The 20,099-nt window shown below is 37.8% G+C and overlaps 1 protein-coding gene across 2 annotated transcripts in view; it reads right to left on the bottom strand.

Moving 5' to 3' along the window:
• Positions 1–18,380, bottom strand: part of myo1ea (myosin IEa) — a 53,522-nt gene extending 35,142 nt beyond the window's left edge. The window contains exons 1-2 of one of the 2 annotated variants that reach the window (XM_007570465.2): positions 18,084–18,380; positions 1,776–1,919 (exon numbers count right to left, since the gene is read on the bottom strand). In XM_007570465.2, coding sequence (XP_007570527.1) covers positions 1,776–1,919; positions 18,084–18,086 — 147 coding nt within the window. In that variant the 5' untranslated portion in view covers positions 18,087–18,380. The remainder of the gene's footprint in view (positions 1–1,775; positions 1,920–18,083) is intronic. The other variant, XM_007570466.2, reaches the window with a different exon arrangement.
• Between the last annotated feature and the right edge of the window lie 1,719 nt (positions 18,381–20,099).

Raw genomic sequence — 20,099 nt, 5'->3', positions numbered from 1 at the left:
ATTGCGCGTTAAAGATCACAGCAACCAGCAATTAGGAAATGACATCAAATTACAACCAGCCGTAAAGAGGGTGCAACAGAACTGCGGCGGCGACTTTGCTGATCATTCCTGGACCTAAATAAGGGCTTACAAATCCCAGAGAATGGACCTTCCATGTAATGCTGAGGTTTTATGCTCCTAACACAGAAGGCCGCTCATGGCAAATAAAGCTGCTATTATGGGTGGCCCACAGTGACCCAGGACCTTAGCAGGGAGACCTCCCAGTTACAGCTATTTATTGACCCAAATCAAAGGTCTGACTCAGAGCTGAAGAGCCCAAAACAGCCCACATTTACTAAACTTCACAATCCGAAGCTGTGCCAGAGAGGCGGCGACGAGGTCCATGCACTGAGCTGCTCTGAGAACACTCAAAGAGGTTATTCATTCATTCATTCATTCATCTCGCTGCACGTCATGAGCAGCTTACGTCTGCAGCGACAGCTGCATGTTAGAAACCTAAATGTTGCGTTTGTGCAGGATAGCATGGCAGCGATTGAGGCGTTTGCACAATCGCCTATTCTTACGCATTTTAAAAACATTTCTGCTGTTATTGCACATGTGTTTTTGTGATATATACTGTATAATATTTTACATAATTTGTATATATTTTTAAATATTCAATACAAATGCACATTATGTAATTTTCCCAAAAGTGAGCCGACTCAGTTGCACATTCCTCGGATTGTGAGTCCGATATGCATGTTTCTAATAACTGCACAATATTTTGTTATATTCTATACAGTATTATTACTTTTTTGTATTCATATATTGATATTTTTATATTTAGATTTCTGGTTTAGCTTGTGAGGTGTTTCTTTTTGTTCTACATTTCTGGTTTTTTGGAGGCGGGTTTTGTTGTTGTTTCTTGACAGCTTAAATTTCCCACTTGTGGGACTAATAAAAGGTTATTTCATCTTAATCTTGTCTTTACAGGGTTTCCTCATGTGTACTAAAAGCCTGACGGGCCACCAGGCTGTACTGGCGACCCCTTCAGGCTAAGCCTTGTTTATTTATTTGGTTCTTTTTATTTTTGCCTTTATGGTTGCTGCTTGGGTTTTGTTCATGTTTTCCAATAACACATTTACAATTATTACCTAGGCGTATTTTCAAATTTCCTGTCAACTATAAACATTTTTTAACTCAAAAACACGACAGGTCGCAGGATGACCGTCCTAGCGCCCCTACTACCAGGATTAACAGGTTTTCTGGGGGAAATCATGTTTAATTTGCTGCTTTTAACACTTTAAGATCTTTTAGTGTGAACTTTTATATCTGCTGTTGTTGTTACACCTGAATATCCCCCTTTGCAGGACAATAAAGGCTGTTTCTACTCTATTCTATCCAACATCCAGTACAGAGAGATTCCCTGAACAGAGGTTTCTCCATTATGCAATCTGCTGTTACTCACAACTTTCTTTCTTTTTTTTTTCTTTGCATCCCCCTGCGAGACGAATTAAAGCACGCCTGACTCACAGGAACAGCGGTCAGATATCTGGTTGAGATCTGGTACAAAGAGGCCCTTTCCCACCTCCTCGCTGCAGAACCTCTGGTGGAATTTGTCACCTTCTGACACCAACGTCGAGGATCACTCATTGCTAAAATGTCACAGCATTGAGACATTGCTGTGACGGTAATAATGCCTGAAACGGGCATCCAGCTATTCTGGGAGAAGTGCGAATGAGACGGCTCGGACATTTCTCACAGGATTACGAGCAGAACGTGCAAGCGAAGGATACAAAGATGTAGTCATCCATGTATCTCTTCTTGAGGTTGTCCACGATGCCGTCCTCGCTGATCTTGCTGAGCAGGACCATGTCATCCACGCCGCTGTGTTTGACATTGTGGCTCTGCCAGTGGTACCGGTAGTGGCCCCGGCTCCCCTGAAACAAAAAACAACACACAATGCACAATTGTTAGTTCGCTCGGAGGAACACAATGGCGTGAACGAATCTAGAGTCTGACATCAGGGTGGGCCAGATGCGCTGCTACAATACACCGGCCCACTCAGAACCTGAGCTGGTGGGTTTCGTCGTCCTGTTGAACTAATGAGATGAACCTCAAGTCAAAAAAGTCAAAGTGTGCAAATCTTTTGATTTGCACTTTGGAATAATGTGAGTTCAGATTCCCACCAGTGCTGCGTTTTATTTATCCAAGTGTTAAAAATGCAGAGACTTGACTTTCATCCACATCTCAGCCCTCCTCCCCTTGTTTTTCCTTTCAGCAGAGTTTGTCTCGGGAGATCTGAGGTCATTCATCATCGTGCTGTGAGTCAGAGCCGCTTGGCTACTGTAGACGGGGTTCACGGTGTGCTGCGAGGAGCGAGTCTCTTTCTCCAGGACGGAGAACGACTCGGAGTGCACAGAGAGAACGTGAGACGGTAGTAAACACACAAGTTAACTTTAAAACTCCCCCGTCTTCAGTGGGGAAATGTGAATGGAAGGAAGGCAAATGGACAACATCCTGCAGGAAAGAGAAGCTTTGTGCATTCACGCTGAAAAAGTAGCATCAGAATCAGCTCAGGGAATTTCCATGCTTCCCATTTATAAGTAAACGTCTCAAACAGCTTAGAGAAAGGTCAAAAAGGCAAAAATAAGTGCTCAAAAAATTAAGGTTATGACAAAAATCCCAAGTCATTTCCTGAAATCCTTTTACTAAATCTCTAAAAATGTGTTCTGGATTTTAGCTTAGAGTTTGATTTAGGAGGTGAAAACATCTGTGAATTTTGTAAATATTGTTAATTTACTAGAAAGTAAATTAAAGGTTAATCTTGTTCGGTTTGATCTGTGGGAAAACAGTTTTCCATCAATAGTATACAACAGAAATGTGACAGCGATAAAGAGATTTTAACCCATTTTAATGGGTTTAATCAATTTTTAATTGTGATTAAAATGCAATGAACAGGATGTACTGTTAAGGTTTAATATAATTTTAATTTTAACGACCAAGTCATTACTCAGAAGATGTGAAATGAGCATCAACTTGGCAAAAAAACTGGTTTATTTAAATTTGACTATAAATGCCATGTTAAAAATTAAATACTATTCTCAATAATCTGTGGGAAACTGTATTGGTATTACAGCAAACAAACATTTCTTATTTCATTGCCATCACCCTAATCTTTACTTCCCTGCATGGATTTTCTGTCAGATTCAACCCAAATTAAAAGGTTTTAATTTTACTTGCAGTCAAAAGAAACATGCGAGTTAAATTAAAATGTTATATTAAACTAAATCTGCATTGCGTATGAATAACTTAATTCAACAACATTAACTGAAAATACTTTGCATTGACTGTTTCATAATTTTACAATTATTCACTGTTCGGTTTGTAGTTTCTATAGAGATCAATCCACCAGAGATCAGAATTAGCTAATTTTATTTTGATTGGTTAAATTATCCATTAAGTTAATCAAAATAATCACCTCCCAAGATTTTCTGTCTGTAAATGCATCAACCAAGAAAATATACTTTTATCCACAAATTGAGTTTAATAAACGTCAGATTAAGATTAGGCACATATAACAAATTGGATTAATTATTTAATTCCTTTATTTTTCTCTTGGGTTCAGAATTACCTCTTGATAAGAACATTCAGTAATTTTATTTCATTTTAATCATTTTTATTTTATTTTATTTATTTTTTGGACATTTTAAGATACTTATAGACAAAAAAACAAACAAATCAGAAATCTTAAAAACTGGAGTCAGTATGCCAGAAACCACCAGCGCTTCTATAAGTCTTCTGCATTTCTAGTTTTCAAGGTTTGTTTCAAAGTCAGAAATAAATATAATCCTCATTACCAGGACCCAACGCTGATTTAACAAGCAACATAAACTACTCTGGGGTTAATGCATTTAGCTTCAAATAGCACGTCAATCTCAAGAGGCTAGAAAAGGTTTATGTCCCATTTAAAAAATAAAAAGAATCTGACGTTTTTCTTAATTGAACCTAAACAAGCCTTTAATCTTGCAGCGTTTTACTACCCTTTTGGTTTCACAAAACCACTTTATAAGGAAATAAAAACATCACAGCACAACATTATATATCTGTGACTTTTCATTTGTTTTATGCTACATAAAACAAAGTAAAGAGAAAAGCATGAGGCTTACTATGTGAAATTTTGCATTCGTTGACATTAAGTCATGTGATACTTTCAAATTTAAACAGCTAAAACTGAGTTTTAACCACCTGTAAAAACCATCCATCTGCTTAGTTTGCAGCAACAAGACTACATATAAAATTATGCTAAATCACATTTAAACAACTGATTGAGCAAGAAAAACACGCTGGCTTCGAGTCTGGGTTCTTTCAACAATTAGGTTCGCTGAATCTGGATAAAATGTATCCCACAACCTCTAAAAATAAAGTCTGACTCATAAGATCTCAAAGCTATTAGTGAAAACACGGCTTCAACTTGGCCTGAAAGATGAATGAAACATATTCACCAAATGTATTTATTACAAAACCTAAAATAATTAGAAATTACGCCAGGTGTGAAGGGTTTGAGTATATTTTGTAAAATATTAACATATATTTATCAGTATCAAAAGAATTTACGGAATGTTTCTTTGTGCTGAAATATGTGATTTAATATTTGCTTTGCATCGGGGATCACATGAAAAAAAGTGAATGTTGCTCACGTCTCAATGAAAGACGCGAACGTTGCAGTGGATCACAACAGACTGCAAATAAATAAATACAGCTGCTGCAAAACTAGTGAAATATTCAGCATCAAAGAGCAAGAAAGCATAAAGGAGGGCAGTAAAAGTCGCTGTGTTTTCAGTAATTAACTTTAAATGAGTCTGGTAGGAGGGCCAGAAGCATTTCATATCCTGCAGGGGGATTTTATTTTATTTTATTTTTTTATTCAAAGCAACCAAATTAGAACCACTTTACAATCAGAGTTATAGCAGGAGTGAAGAATGTCGACAGCTTCTCAGATTAATTCAGGGAGTGTTTTTCTGTAGGAGCGAAATGTTGCGTGGGGAGTCTTCAAATCACACAGTTGAACCGTTTTGAAAAAGGTCAAGTCTAGTCAAGTTTGTTTGTCTGGCATGGTTTCTTTAAAGAAGGGGAATCTAGATTCCTATGTTTAAGTAAAAACCAAAATCCAGTTTAATGTAATGTCATAAGCATCCCTACCAGATTTAAGTCTGAACTTTGACTAGACCAAACACAAAAGCAGTTAGCTTACGCTTAGCTTAAGTGTTGACCAGATATTCTTCTTCAGCATTTTCTGATAATTAGTAGGATTCACGTTTCAAACAAGTACAGCAAGTTGACTGGGTCCAGAAGCAGCAAACAGTCCCAGGCCATCATGGTGCCACTACCGTGTTTGACTTTCTGTATCATGCTCTTTTTCTGTGATGACTTTACAACAACCAAAAATTCCAGTTCGGTCTTAAAAATCCGTAGAATATTTTCCAAAAAAAGTCTTGTGGATCTTAAAGATGTTTTTTTTTTTTATACGACTACCATTTTGGTCACTGAAACACTGAAATCAACTGGAGCAATTGAGTCTATATTTTCTCCATTTATAGATAATGGCTCTCATTATCGCGGTTCCAAAACCATAGGAGTAGATTAGAAAGCTTTTCCATTTTGTTTTATGTTTTTTGACTGGATGTGATGCGTTTGTCTGCATGTGCACAGAAAGGCTGTTCAAGCCATGCCTGGCAGAAATCAGGCCAAGATGAGTGAAATTAACCAAAAAAAAAAGTGTGTATTTTTATGTATTTTTTGTGTTTTATGTGGGGTGTCACATATTTTTGTGTGGTCTCTCTCTCTCTCTCTCTCTCTGTAAATGTTTTAAAGATTACATCATGTCCTCTTGTTCATATTCTCCAGTGAGGGAGTAGGTGCACAGAAAAGGAGGACCTTACAAAAACATCCGGGAGGCGCTTAAGAAAGTCAAAACTCCTCTGCTGGCTGCTGAGACAGGGGTCAAGGGTCACTTCCCCAAAGCATTGTCTAGCTCTCGTCTTAATGAATATAGTTCTAATGAATATAGTTCCCTGCATTGTCATTCAATTTTAACTCCTCAAAAAGTTTAAATGAAATGCATAAAATAACATTTTACAATTCAGAAAGATTTTCTGAACCATTTCGCAGCATTTAAATAAAAGGTTAGAACTGTAATGCGAGGTTGACGCCTTATTCTGAGCAATCGGTGTCATCAATCAGTCCAGGTTTGTAGAAGAAGAAAGAAATTTCACTAATGGATCAAACCAGGTTATAAAAGTTTAAACAATCAGATTTCAGTCTGATTTTAATGCAACTACATGTGTAAAAAAAAAAGAAAAAAAAAAGCCAAATACCACAGATTCTACCATGTTATCACCCGTAAAACAAAGACAAAGCTAAAAATAAATACATATTTATTACTAATAATACAGAAAATCCAGAGGAGAGACTTTATTTTGGGAGTGAATGCAAAAGTCAAAGTCAACATGCACATAATTGACAGACATAAAAAAATAAAATAAAATAAAAATAAAACAGCCTTACATCAACTCATGCTAACTGTGAAGCAAGGAGGTGGGAGTGTCATGACCTGTCCAGCTCATCATCGTAGGGTCCATCTTGAATTCTCTACCATGTAAGATCATTATTAAAAACTTAAAATTAGAGCTAACAGCCAATTGGACCCTGCAACATGAAAACATAACAACAGAGCCACTAAAAAAAGAAATATAAAGTCAAAGCACAGATCCTGATCTCATAAATGTGAGATTAATTGAAATCGTGAACAAGGTGAATATTTGCTGGGGTGTTTCACATCCCTCATAGAGACAAACAGAAGGAAAAGTTTGAGTTAAGCTTGATTAGGATGTTTGATAACCGCTGTAGAGAAGATGCCCCGTCACCACTCTACCTCAATATTTTCAACAAAAAAAAGCCTGAAATATGTTAATATCCAACAATGCACACAACGAGGGTATATAAATATGCTTCAAACATGAATACAATAACACAGAAAGATTAAAAAAAAAAAAGAAACAACATTCAATATCATACTTTTACAAGATTAACATTTCACACATTCATTTTTAGAAGAAGTCATTTAAAATTCTGCCTCCACTTTAGCTATAGTTTCCTATTTTAGTCACGTTTTCAGTGTTTTTGACTCACAACTCTATCTCCTTCTTAAAGCGACTCAGTTAGTGCTGGTGGAACTGGAGCGACGTTAAAGAAGTGTACACAAACACAAGGGACACATGTTGCAATGTGAAGTCAAGGGTAGGCATAACAACACCATCTCCATGCAACCACAGACTCTCAGAGTAGAAAACAAACAGACAGAGCAGAGGAATAAAGTCTGACATCACTAGAACATTGTGATGTAAAAACACCAAAATGTAGCACACTTGTTATATAAAAATCGAAGACAAGAGAGCATGGTTTCCATACATTGTGTATGAACGTATTTAAAGTAAAAGCAGAACTTTTTTTCTAAGCTAAAACAAAGGGATCTCAACACCAGTCCAGATCCATAAGCCCAGGTTTTCCCTTCATGCAAATACCATCACCAAATATGGAGAGCGCTGCGCTCTGCCTCAGTGTACAGGAAATGGCTGGGTTTGATTCAGTATCATAAGCGGCACTTTTCCCCACATTTTTCCTTTTTTTATTTTTTCCCCTTTTTCTCCCCTTCCCACACCGAGGAAGGACACGCAGTCCTGCGAAGGCTGGAACAGGCAGCTCTGCTCATCTGAAATCAGTCCTTCGCTCTGAAAAAACGGACGAGCCGAAGCGATTCTTCAGAACGAGATGAACTTTGAGAGGAATCACTCAGAACTGGGCTGGAAGCAAGTGACTGACATGTACAGCTCGCCACAAGTGGTGGAAGTAAATATAACACCGAGCGTCATTCTTACCACAAACAGCTTGAGGTTCGGCCCTGAGCCACGCCTCCTGGTTAGTCATCAGATTAGAGAAGGAATTTCTAATGAAGCAAAGCCCTGAGACTAAAATCTTCTAGAAGAACAGAGCCTCCTCACATTCACGAACACATTTTATACCCAAGAAAATGCAGTTATGAACTGTAGGCGATTCGTCCAGCAGAAAAGGATTTACAGAAAACATGAGATTAAATCTGAAAGCCAAGAAAATTCCAACAACAGCTAGACTAGCACTGCAGGAAGCATCACTGAGGTGATCGATTCTGACTGGACGAGAGGTTTCTTTTCTTTCAAAGACGACACTGCAGCTTTCACAGGAAACTTCTTCGATTCACACTGGAGATCACGCTGTGGTTTAACCACCTACAAATCTCACAAAATTGGGACTGAAGCATATTATTGCAGATGCAGCCAGAGGGCAGAGCATGCACAGTTCAATCACCATGCCAGTGGTTTTGTGTGTTTTAGGTCACTGACTCTAAATTATGTATTCTTTACGCTACAGCCAAACGTTTTCCAAAGTATACCGACTTTTGTTGATTTCCTGAGTTCCTATTCGCTTCGGAGACATTTGGAAATCAATGCCAAACTGCTTGGGATAAACGCTCCAAGGCAGCTTCAGTTCATGAATTTAAATATGCATGTTAAACTTGATTTCTAGATTGAAACCACGACGAGATTGATGGTTAACTTCACTGAAAAAAAAGTAATAAAAAGCATTTTTTTTAATGGTTCAATTGTTTAAGAGTGTTGTTTTTTTTTTGTTTTTTTAAAAACTGTAACTGTAATCCAATATCTAAACCCAATTATTTATTTTTATGCATTTTCTAGAACTACCAACAGTGCAGCTAATGATTTATTTCCTTTTAGGAACATTTTAAGAAAAAAGAATCATCATAATTCTTTACTTTTCTTAACTTCACTTAAAAAGTTTTTAGGCAATGTTTCACATACTGGAGGTTTATTGTGCAGGATCCAATGTAGAAATTATAATCAGGTGCAACCAAAACATCAAGTAAGATTAACAAAAAAAAATAAAAATAAAAAATTACAAATGCAAGGAAGTTTCAGTCAAAAGTCTCAGACAATAAGTTAACTTGTAAATACAGCAAAAGAGCAGAAAAAACATATTTTTTGAGAATGACCTGTTGTAGAAGTGCATAGTCTGCAATGCACACTCGATTAGTGAATGAGTTTCTGCTAACTTTTAAAGTTCAGCATTTGAGTGAGTATAACTACAGAAGAAAAACAGAAAGAGTCCCAGACTATGAGCTCACTTGCTCATAGTCTGGGACTATGAAGTAACAGAACAGAAGTAGAACAACATCTAAAAATGAACTACTGCTTAAATTCTCTACAAATAGAGTGGATACACCCTCTTAATGGACACACACACCAGGGATATTTTAGTATTCAGGCTATGACTCAAAATTATCAAGAAAGAAGAACAACTTGCAACGAATGTCAGGGAACAGCGCCAATGTATATTCAAGCGGAACATGTGGGTTGATGTGACTAATTCGTCTCCATCTCTAGTTTAATCTGAGGAAGAACAGTTCTCCTGGAAGAACAGTTCTCCTGGAAGAACAGTTCTCCTGGAAGAACAGTTCTCCTGGAAGAACAGTTCTCCTGGAAGAACAGTTCTCCTGGAAGAACTTCCACCTGCTCCCTTTTGCTTGCTTTCACACTTTTTCCGAGATCGCTCGGTGTGTGAAATCTTGCCAGATGACGAGAAAAACTGCTGACAAGGACGGCTGGCCTTTTTTCAAAGTGAGGAGGAAAGATAAACAGAGATGAGAGACAGAGCAGAAATGGAGCAGGAGAAGCATGCGTGCGAGCCGGGCTGATCCTCTGAACTTTTCAGACGCTGGCGGCTGTTTAAATCATGCTAAAGGGCCCGGTTGTAACATAGTCCAATTCATAAAGTTCAGAAAATGGCTGCCGGAGTCTACTGGAGATTTGACTGTGTTCACAATAAAGACATAAAACTAATTTTACATTCAGACACTGGGAAATAAATCAGCAACGATACAAACTGCAACAGACGTCATCACCATCAACAGAAAATACATCCAATAATTTCACTGAGCTCCAATGAAGAACCGCACAGCATCCTGGGGGATGTAGGCAGAGGACAGGCTTTAATCTCTCAACCTCTCACAGACAGCTAAGCAAGGTTCAACTAATTCGCTCGGTCTTTGGTTACCTGGCAACAACCTGTTGGGGGACTTGTGGTTACCTAGCAACAACCTGTCGAGTAGCAGTTTCAGGTTTTGCCACTGTGTCTCTTAACCGCTTAAAAATGATAAACAGTGGCGTGAAGTGAAAGGAGAAAATGAGCACAACAGCTCCGTCCGCCTCTGTCGTTGTGTCAGACCAGAAAGATCACAAATTTCCCAAACAATATCTTGATGAAGCCCACAGGACTTTTCATAAAAGTGAAATCACTCAAGCATGGAGGTCGGAGTGGGCTTTGCTGCTTCAGGACCTGGACAATCAGTCGTAACTGATAAAATCTTAAAGTCTGCAGAGTTCTAGCATAAAATTATGAAGGACCATTCAAATTCAAAAATACTTTATTAATCCAAAAGGGAAATTAAATGTTGTTGAAGCTCATTAATTAAAAATCTTTAAAAAGTTATTGAAGTTATTAATGATGACAATCATGAGCTTAAGCTCTGTACAGACTGTTAAAATAGCAACTATTAGAGGCCACAGCTTACTTCAGCATAGCAGTGTGACTTTATGAAATAACATCTTTGTTATTAATCTGTCCACATTTGACCTTTCCTGGTCACAGAATGGTTTTATTAATTCCTCATCAAATTTGCATGGTCCAATTTTAAACATGAGCGAGTGGATAACTTCTTTCTTCTCTACATTTATGACTTTAATCGATCAAAAACACCATAAACAGTAAATTCAGACATTAACAAGAACAGACATCAACATTCAAAAAAATAAAAATAAAATGGACAGCAGGACTGTAAGAGAATGACACACTGAACATTACTTAATGATTAAATTAATTAAAAATGCGACATGAGAAACACTAACCTGCAGAAATAAAGTTTAATCTGATATGTCTTTAAAGATCAAGATAAGATCAGCAAGTTTATAAAATCCGACTTCTTAAGGTATTTTTGGAAAAAGATGGTTGAAATTCCAGCTTCACACGAGCATCTAAAGGCAGCATAAATATGAAAGAAAGCGAAGGCTGCGCAGGTGAAACAATGGAGGGTGGAGCAGGAAGCTGCAAGGCGGTAAACAAAAAGCAAAACATTTTCAAAACTAACATAAAACAAAGCCATTTTTTTCTTAAAATCTATAAACGTTTAGTAGCTGCTGTATCTCTGCATCTCTGGGTGTTGTTTCTCAACAACCCACAGTTGAACACAGTGAAAGTGTATATTAAATATTCTCCAGAGACAAACAGTTTGCACACTGAGACAATAGAAACTGACTGACATTCCTGTTCAAACCACAGTCAATGACCCTGAACTGACTTACAGCCTAGCAAACAGCAGGGAAGCCACTGCAGCAGCAAAGGTCTAAATGAAGCATCGCCAATTAATCCAAAAGGCACAATGAGTTATTCTGACACCCCCACAGCTCATATGGTGACTGCAGTCATTTGTAGACCAGAATAAGCCATTTCACCAACAATGGTATCACCCTGTGGTGAATCTCAAATTTCTGCGGTCTGAAAAAAAATTAAATCTATGTTTCATTTCGCTCGATTTTGGGAACACGAGGAGCTACCGGTTATAATGACGCTAAATGCTGCTCCTTCCAGGCAGGGCTGAACGCGGCAGCATCCCACACAGAGGATAGCCAGAATGATCCCCTTTTAAAAGGACGGTCTTTGTGCTTCAACGTGTTTCAACACGGCACAAAAACTTTTAATTCCCGGGAGAAAACTTCAGAACTGCTCATTTGCAACATCAAAAACTTAATCAGCCCCTTAAAGGAGCAGCAACAGCAACATGGCTGCCTATAAAAGATAATATAAAAGACAATGCGGTTTAGGGTGGAGCTCAGCTGAAATCCTAGACAAAGAAAAAAAAAAAAAGACACGCCATTCAGTGCAGAGATGACCTTTCAAAGCAGCCTCACCCTGGTGGTGTAAAGCACAGCGAACGTAGGCGGTGGGGGAGACATCACTGTCAGCTGTGTTGAAGTTATTGTTGTGATTTTAACTAATAAAATACACGTTGGCATGTACCCAGGATTTAAACTAAACTAAAATAAGACAAGAAGCTAACTTCATGGAGAGAACTTTCTCTTTTAGATTTAGTACAACTAGCAAAAAGCATGACTATTTTTTTTTTCCTGGCATTTTACAATGGGGAGTGAACAAAAATGTAATCTTGTATCAGCTCCAACAGGTTACAGCTTCGATCCTGAAATCAGCCACCAAAACAGAAAGTATTTCCTCAAAGTATCCTTTGGTTTTCTTTTATCTGCAATCTTCCTCAACAACCGCACTTGCACAAGCCAAGCACAATTATTTATAGACATTAAAATCATCAGATACCAAAAACTTTTGCCACAGAGTGAAGTTGTGTGGCATTTACTGTGGAAGGTCCTTCAGGTCAGAAGAAATGCTTTAGTCCGAACTGAGCGCTATTCCTCAAAGTATCAATCAGTGTTCACTGCTGCAGATTCACTGGCTGCAGTGAATGCAAGTCTGGGTTTAAAAAATGACAAAATTAGACAGTAAAAATATCAGACAGTTTGAAAAAAAAGTTGTCTGCACAGAAGAAGCTAAATAAATACAGATGAGAAGGTATTATCATAAAAGAAGTAAAAACAACAGCAACTAGCAAAGGCATTTTCAGATTTTAACTAACTACTGCACAAAATAATTAAAATGCTGTTTCTGGAAACTGCGACTGAGATTAACACAGAGATTTCAGACTCTTCCTTTTCATCACCATTTGTGAGCTTTAGCATCACCACGGCTAAAATCCCACATCATGCATGGGCACTGTGGGAAGTGAGAATTTATTCAGCAGGCCAAAAATATTTTATTAGCATTCACAATTTGCATTCAAGGCACTTGAAATATAAAGTCCTGCTAAATACTGAAATCAAACAGTCATTTGTGGTTCCAATAGAGCAGAACTGACTTTGCACAGCATTTAATTCAACATATCAAGAATGCTAAAATGAACATGAATGCTTGTTTTTACTCTTAAATTTAAACTATTACATTTTAAAGCAACCAGATTAGGTGTTAAAAATGGAAGGCCTTCGCTATTTTATAAGTTTGAACACAGAAGTAAAACATGATGCTTAAGTCAATATTAGCTTGTGACACTGTACTCATCGGGTGAAACCTCAACTCTGATTGGTCCTTCTACCTGCACCGACGGCACACAGGTATGGACACTTCAGGATTGATTACCAGCAGAAACCTAAAGTGAGTCATTTTTCACGCTGTCACACCTTGTAAAGTGATGAATGTTGCAGCTATTAAGCTGACAATGCAATTATTTATTGCTCTGTAGAGATAAGATTGTAAATTTTACTTAGATACTTGTTTAACAGAGCCTGACTTCACAGAGTACGTGCGCAAAAGCCCAATGTTTCAATGTTAATTTAACTTCCTGATAAAGCAGGAATTAAGTTACAATCTTGTTAACAATAATCTGGTTATTTTGAAGCCGTAAACCTGACAAACTGTGTGTGGAAATGGCGTCCAACTTAAGCAAAAACACAATTAATATGCCAAGGAAATGATTCAGATCTGTCTTGGTCACCTTCCTTGGCTGAATGAATAAAATCTTACCAGTCAAGATCAAAGATTCAGAGAAATCGGATTATTCAGCAGAACCATTTGATAGGTGAAAAGAAACAAACAGTGAAAGCACTAATTTGTGTTTCTTTTTGTTGTCAGCTGACTGTAGAGACAACTATCACAGAGAGACTGAGGATATGTTTATCTCTACAGAAGTATTTTATAAGTAACACAGTGACTCAAGCCTGCCAGAAAAGAGTCAAACCAGCTGATTCTGAATGTTTTCCTCCAAATAACGGTAAGTCTGTTCCTGAAACAGCTGACAAACCTTTTTTAAGCTTTGACTCACCTTTTGTTCCTTATGCATCACTGTCAACAGTTTGGACATGTTTTAACTTATTTTTAGGGAAATCTCAACAAGAATTTCTTAAAGTGTCTTTAAATATGCCATTTATCTTTTATGGGATTTTTTAAAAAAATTATACAACAAAAAGAGAAATAAAAAGTTGAATCTTATCCTCTGGGTAACCCTTAGCAACAAGAGGAAAAAAAGATAGTTGAGAGCCTAAAAAGTCAGTAATAAGGACATCACTGCACACCAAATTCAGAGATACTTTTGTATTTAAAAAAAACATATAAATAACAAAATAACAGGCTGTCAAAAGGAGGCTAATTTTCTCAAATTGACAGACATACAAATACTTCAACATTTGTTATGATGAAGGTAGAATTTTAACTTCCTGTGACATTAAAAAAGAAGGTTCAACAAAATCAATCAGTAAGACAGACCCATAGAAAGAGACGGCCGAAGCTCGACCATTCAAGAGGCCATTCATTAACCAGGAGGGTGAACATTGACTCCTGTGTGGCCAGGGGAAGCTATCGCAGGAGATAACCGGAACAGAGCAGCAGAAGCCTCACTTTACTCTCCATCCAGGAAAGTCATACATGCAAATTAGCAGCTACAACAGTACACTGCCTGCTTCACAATCCAAGAACAAGAGGGGGGGAAAAGCATGCTGACGAAGACTCCAACGTCAAAATAAAACTCTACTGATCCATTTGTGCTCAGTTAAAGAAGAGAGTTCACAACAAAGCTGACTTATCCATCACCTGTTTGTTTAAAAACAATTTAACGAAAAAAGGGAAGTGGCATATTCTGACATTTAGTGCATCCTAAAGTGACAGAAATTTATTGGGAGACAGATAGGAATGTTTGTGATACATTATATAAGACTTTTAATATATAACACATTTAGGACATTTTATTCAAACTCCACATGCTGCTACTTCAAAAAGTGTTTTTTTTTTTTTTTAATAAGGCTAAAACAAAGAAGAGGCTTCAAAATTGGTGATGGTGGACATCCACCACACACTGGGCATCTTTACCAACTTTTCGCCAGATTTAACTATAATTAGAGTTACAGACGTATTTATATTTTATGGCATACTTAAATATCTAAATGTGATGAAGGTGACTTGCTAAAGTTAAAACTGAGCATTAGATTTGGACCAAAGGGTGACTTTGAATGTAGCATGGCTGCTTGTGCCAAACGGGCTGATCAGTGTTTCAGAAACTGGTCATCTACTGGGATTTTCCAACATAATCACTCAGGTTAACACAGAAACGTCTGAAAAAGCAAACATATCTGGTGAACATCATAAACTGTTGAGGTCACGGGACACTTGGCAGGCAGGTTTGAGAAGTCAGAAAGGGATCAGCAGCTGAAAAAGCCACATTTCAGTCAAAGCAAGCAGAATAACAGAGAAGTAGTAGTTACTCAAGATTAGGAAACTAAGGCAGCCTAATGAAGGTGGAGAAGAATATACTGGAAAAGCGTCGTCATTGTTTCAGTGGTGGTGTTTCCAATAGTAGATCCACAATACTGAGAAGATGAGAAAGGTAGCAATTTCTAACTTTAGTATTTAAAAATCACAAACTGTTGCAGTTAGTCCAGAATACTTTAGACGAGGTCAGCAGTTCATATATCTCCATATTCCAGCTTGCCTCAATACAAAAAAAAGAGGAGAAACTTGTTGGATGTTGTAACATAATAATAATAATTTTGTTATTTTGTTGTTCTGAGTTGTTCTCCCAAACAGAGAAGTGCTCATATAGGAAAACGGGAGCTAAAAGCAGCTCTAAAATCTTACAGATCTGATGAAAATTGACTCAACGTGTGAACTCAAAAAATTACAATTGGGATATTTTGGCTCATCCAGAAAAAAGTCCATTCAGCTTCCCTAGTGGAGCAGATATCCCTAATAATTCAGTGCTCAGAGTAATGACACATGTGTCAGAGTAATGACACATTATTATTTTGTAAACAAAATGAAAGTATAAACATACTACAGATAAGGCACATTCTGGGACACAATAGCAGAAGTTTCAGTGTCGTCACTGTGCAGACTACTGAAGGAATAAGCATGGGAAGAGTTTTTTATGAAGTGACAACACTCGTCACATCGTTATTCTCTTTTTAATAAGCCGTGAATGATTAAAAGTAACTTCTGAATCTATATTTGTAGCCAATCAGCAAATCTCATCATCAATAAGTCATGAGTCAGCACTATTTGAGAGCAACTCCACCCTCATCATCACAGACATCCTGAGAGCTGAACCAGCATGAAGAGACATTGCTTTAAAAAACTGTCAGAAGTCATTTTTAACAGAGGATTTCCACAACACAAGACAGATCCTTGGCTCAGTCAGAGGAAATTCAACAGAGGGCTGTAAGTCATGGCGTGCAAAAGGTGAGTTTAAACAGGTACACAGCCGCTTGACAAACAGCTTCAACTCCGATTTACAAAGCAAAATATGAGCTCCACTTGTTCCTGATTTACGGTAAGCCCTACGGTGGCACAAGTAAACACTCATGAGGTCCGTGTGAACAGTAGGTAGCAAAAAGGCTGCGGATAAATGAAAGCACGTAGGGCAGGGATCAAAAGAAGAGTGGGAGCGGACTGAGCGGCAGCAACAGGCCTAACGAGTTCCCCAGGTCCACAGGACGGCTGCTCGGCCTGTTTTCAGACACAAAGCTTGAATTCCTGAGCAAATCTCTACAGCAGTGGAAGGTCTGAAGCTCTGAGTTCAAGGGGGAGCCAGATCTCTGTTGGAAAAACTAATGCAGACCATCTGCTGCCGTACCATCTTACAATTCAACATCTGGAAGAGGAGGAAGTAGTGAGCAATGCTGATGTCTGCTGCTCCAGACAGTTGTGATGAAAATCAGGCTATTCTTGTTTCTTTTCTGTCCAAGGGACTCTAAGGCAAACTGAGGCGAGCATTTCCTGAAACAACTACTATGCATCAATGCAAATTATATATTTTAATCAAATGATTGTGGGGAAATGAGTTTAGTTTTTCCAGACTTTGTCATGCAGAAATAATTCAAGTTGGCAGTAGCCACAAATGCAGGAATCTATGCACTTTTTCTTTATGTACGATAGTTGTAGTTCAAGTGTAAATGTACATCACGATAATGTCAAGCAGCTTTTTGATTTTTCCTTGGGTCAACCTGACCTCCAGGTTCAACTCATTGCTTAAGGTGAAGAAACGAAGCAGGTCTCAGTCCAACTTGCGCTTAAAAAGATACTTTTATGACAAAAACTGTCCTAAAGCTGCCCGAGGATGCTCACATTTACAAATGAAGTTCTCTCCAACCTGTCTTCATCAGTATTACAATTATTATATTGTGTACTTTGTAGTAATTTAAAGCAAACAAAAGTTCTCCGGTCAATCCAGGCAGACTGGATCATGAGGGCAATAGCAGTCTGTATCACAGCCAAAGTAAATGCGCTTCTCCGGGTGATAAAGGCTTGTGCAATTATTGCCAAAACACAATGATGAGTCTCACACAGGCTGCTGGGTCTAGGTGTGTCTGCCTGCTGCATTCAGCAACCAGGAAAAACCTGTCTCCGGGAAATGTGCAGACACACAAGTTGTTTCACATACTGTACACACTCCACCTGACACATGCTCCATTGGCTGACTAACCGGTTTCCTTAATGTAAGACCTGGTGCACCTGACTGATGCTTTATCTGTAAATAAATATTCCTGGGTGAAAATCAGATGATTAGTCCAGGATATGGGTTCCCCAGCTGCTTTTAGAGCAGACCCACTAAGGAAAGCGGGTCTGCTGTTGGGAGTGAGGGGTGTGGAAAGCAGGTCAGTGTCTGTTATTGTGAGATAAATTAATTTAAAAAAGAAGAAAAACACAAATGAAAATACATTAACTAATAAACAAACACTTGTAGACATATTTATCTTCTGGGATTAACCTCTTTTTTTTTTTTTTAAATAAAAAAATATTATTATGCGTTTGTTTTCCCAGCTCTCCAGAATATATCTGGTCTATAACTACTAGCTACTTTAAACAAGTGGTACCAAAACACTCACCATCCTCTAATTTCACAGCAGCTCCACTCAGTCCTCTGTTGTCTCCCCACAATCCAGTATTTGTGCGAAACTCGGTGAAGTTCGCAGTCCTTTAAAAACAAAAGTCTACAACTTTAACCTGAAATCAGAGAGGAGGAGGAGGAAGGGAAAAAGTCCAAGTTTTCAGAAGTTATTCCTGGAAAAGCGGGGACAGCATGGATGCGGTTTCCTCAGCTGCGTCCTCCGTCCATGGTGAAGTCCCACACTGACAGCCAGCAGCGGAGCGTCGGCTCTGAAACATAACACAGGAAACTGAGCCAGGGGATCCAATCAAAGGGCACACAGCATAAGTAGTATGTTTAAATATTCATCAGTTTCTGGGAGCGACTCCACTGGGCATGCGCGGAACCTCAGCCGGCCGATATCGTCGTTTCCAGACTGAAAGTTATTATAGCACGAAATGTGGTCATCTCAGCGAGAATGGGAGAAAGCTGCTACTCTTAAAATACCCGCAAATCAAAGTTGTAATGGTCTTGTTGCGACTTATGCTCAGTAATTTTCCTATCCCCACAGGGAGAGCATATTTTCTTCAGTTTGTTTTGTTTTTGAAAGTAATCCTAGTTACTGATTAGAGAAACTTCATTACAGATTCCACAGATTAGTGGAATCTGTTAAACCGTACCTCTTCAAACGTAAACTATTATAAATGGTTTAATCATTACTTTTAATTATACCTAACTTGAATACAGATATAAATTTACCATTGTAGCAGCTATCTTTTACTGAACAGATATGGGGTTCCATTTGTGTCAAAAAAAAAGTAGAAGTCATATGTGTAGATGTCGTTGGTCTATGTCGTTTCTATAGGGTTCCATTTGTGTCAAAAATAAGTAGAAGGCATATGTGTAGATGTCATTGGTCTATGTCGTTGCTATGTGTCGTTGGTCTATGTCGTTGGTCTATGTTGCATATAGATGCTGCATATGTCGAAAGGGGATTTTGTGTAAGGCTGTGTAAGGGCCCGCTCCTGGTTTGGGCTCCAAGAAAGATTAAATGAACGGAGATTAAAAATTGTTCCAGTCGTTCAAATACCACTGAAAACCTTCAAAGCTGGAATGAATCTGAGCTTCATAGTTTGACACAAAATAAAGGAAAAATAATTTTGCAAGACCTGCCTCATTTATATTATTCGCATACATATACTTACGATCTCAAGCTTTTCTTTGTTTTAATTTGTTTTAAATTACTCCATAGTTTTTTTTAGCAGATGTAAATATACATCTGATGTATCGACAGATTTATCAACACTTCTGAAATCATTACTTCTCCTAAGCTTTTCTGCAAATTATTGGGATGCTTTCTTTAAAACGTGGTAAATATCGAAGCCTATTTTCAGAGTGGTTATTTTGTAAATAATCTGCAAGGATCAGTCTGGTTATCAACAAAAACACCCATTTCATAATGCAATCAATAGAAGTCATTGTTGGGTGTAAAACAAGTTTTGTTGGTGATTAGAGAATAGATTAAATAAAAGGGCCTCAAAAAGGCCTTTATTATGGCGGCTCATATAACTGTAGGCCTTATCTACTGATTACATCACAATAAAAGGTCAAACAAAGCAGAGGAGCAGCGCAAAATTGACTTGTAACTGAATAAACAAACCAAACAACAAACCTGATTAATCAGTTCTTACTTACAGCATTTCACTGCTGATTATATCAGCTGCAATGAGTATAAGATATATTATCTTGCTTCAGTTGATTTTGTTGTGTTTCTTTAATTACTCGCCTGACACAAAATAAAAATAAATACTAATGATAATTTCATGCAGTTGTATTTATTTATCTGTTGCCATTTAAAGACAGCAAATTTTTGGGACATATTGCACAAAATATACAATTAATCTCCAGATATCGGCCATTGTCAAATACTAAAAACCATCTTTGTGCTTTTTAAATAAAATGTCACTCAATCTGAGTTTCTTCAGGCGACTAAAATCCATTTCAAATTTTCTTTGAAATGCCAATGTTTTGCTTC

This window comes from Poecilia formosa, unplaced genomic scaffold, assembly GCF_000485575.1.
Source record: "Poecilia formosa unplaced genomic scaffold, Poecilia_formosa-5.1.2 Scaffold261, whole genome shotgun sequence".
In the NCBI taxonomy this organism is placed as follows: domain Eukaryota; kingdom Metazoa; phylum Chordata; class Actinopteri; order Cyprinodontiformes; family Poeciliidae; genus Poecilia; species Poecilia formosa.
The sequence above is the reverse complement of the archived record's forward strand: the minus strand, read 5'-3'. Positions and strand labels throughout refer to the sequence as shown.